Source organism: Trichinella spiralis (assembly GCF_000181795.1).
Source record: "Trichinella spiralis strain ISS 195 chromosome Unknown Scfld3645, whole genome shotgun sequence".
Lineage (NCBI taxonomy): Eukaryota > Metazoa > Nematoda > Enoplea > Trichinellida > Trichinellidae > Trichinella > Trichinella spiralis.
This window is the reverse complement of record NW_003530584.1, coordinates 1-1,354: the sequence shown is the minus strand read 5'-3', so window position 1 is coordinate 1,354 and position 1,354 is coordinate 1. Positions and strand designations below refer to the sequence as shown.

Here is a 1,354-nt window from a genome sequence, read left to right as displayed (position 1 = left end):
CAAGGAAGAGGAATCGTAAACATTTGATACCACTTCGACCTTTCGAACAGGGTCGTATTAATAATTTTGTTCAGTCCGAGCCCAACGCCAGAAGAACGAAAACAACTCGTCAGAGGAGTTTCAACGGTATGCAGATAGTTAAGTGAAATGAGTTTGTATGTGTGTATGTAAATTTCTTTTTTTTCTGCGACTTTAGTTGTTTCACTTGTTCTGGTCGATATTTTCTTTGATAATTGTTGATGATCAATTTTATCACTTGTTGAACATGGTGAAAGATTATTCTGGCATTGAGGTGAATCAAACCGGTAAACATGACATCATCATCACTTTGGAAGGAACTGGAGAAGTGGCTAGGATGATTGGATCGGTTATTGAAGATTTGAATCAAACGCTCAAACTTGATCAAGTTATCACCAACGAACATTGTATCGTTCACCCGACGAAAATTGATTATGTATTTGAAAAAACAAATTTTTTTTTCATGGGGGGGGGGAAAAAAAAAAATATTTAAATTTGGATTTCAGGAATCTGTGGAAAGAATATGGCTTGTTTTTGCACTGCTGTGCTTCCAGTTAACTGCTGGAGTGTATCTTGTACGCTTGAGACTTCTGATCACCAACCTGATGTATCCAGAGCGAGAGAGGGTGCGAGCAGTGTGGCTTTACAATGACATGTTGCGCACCAGGGCGATGCATTTTCGAAAACGAAAAGTTGAAATTAACAAAATGGCCATGGATGACGAATTTCCAAAGCCGGCGTCCAGTTTATGGTCCGACGTGTTCGTCTGCATCTACTGCGGTGAGAAGGGAAAGTACGATTTCAACACTTGCGAAAAGCACAGTCAGAATGTCGACCATTGCAAACAGTGCTGGGAAGAGGAACTGGCCGAACGATGCATCGCTTGTTTGCCTGAAGGGATTTATTGTGGTGCTTATGGACGAAGCACGGAACACTATCTGCATCTGTCGGAGGCTGAGCCTACCTCTTAGCATGTTCCAATACCAACCATCCCTAAAGCATCTCCCAAACATCCTTATTTTTCTCTGGCTTAATGCCATCGGCTTTTCAGCATCGACATGCCGATTCTATGATTTTTTTTTTTTTTGCGTACGACCCAGCGGATCCATGCCTGGAAATTATGTAAATATTTCGATGTATACGCCCCCCCTCCTTATTATTCTCTGCGGCTTCAGCGAACTAACCTGCCATGATTACAAGAACTATTTTACCTTTGATCGATTACAATATCCCTATCCAATTAAAATCCTCTGTGAATATTTATAGGCTATCTAACACAACCAACTGCCATCGTTCTGCTTAATCGCATGCGCTATGTCACAATAAAAACATCCTA

The 1,354-nt window shown here is 41.0% G+C and overlaps 1 protein-coding gene across 1 annotated transcript; it reads left to right on the top strand.

Annotated features, from left to right (window-relative positions):
- The first annotated feature begins 265 nt into the window (after positions 1-265).
- Tsp_15868 (conserved hypothetical protein) lies at positions 266-989 on the top strand. Its single transcript, XM_003367809.1, has 2 exons — positions 266-454; positions 525-989. The coding sequence occupies exons 1-2, from the start codon at positions 266-268 to the stop codon at positions 987-989; spliced, it is 654 nt and encodes a 217-aa protein (XP_003367857.1).
- Positions 990-1,354: the final 365 nt, after the last annotated feature.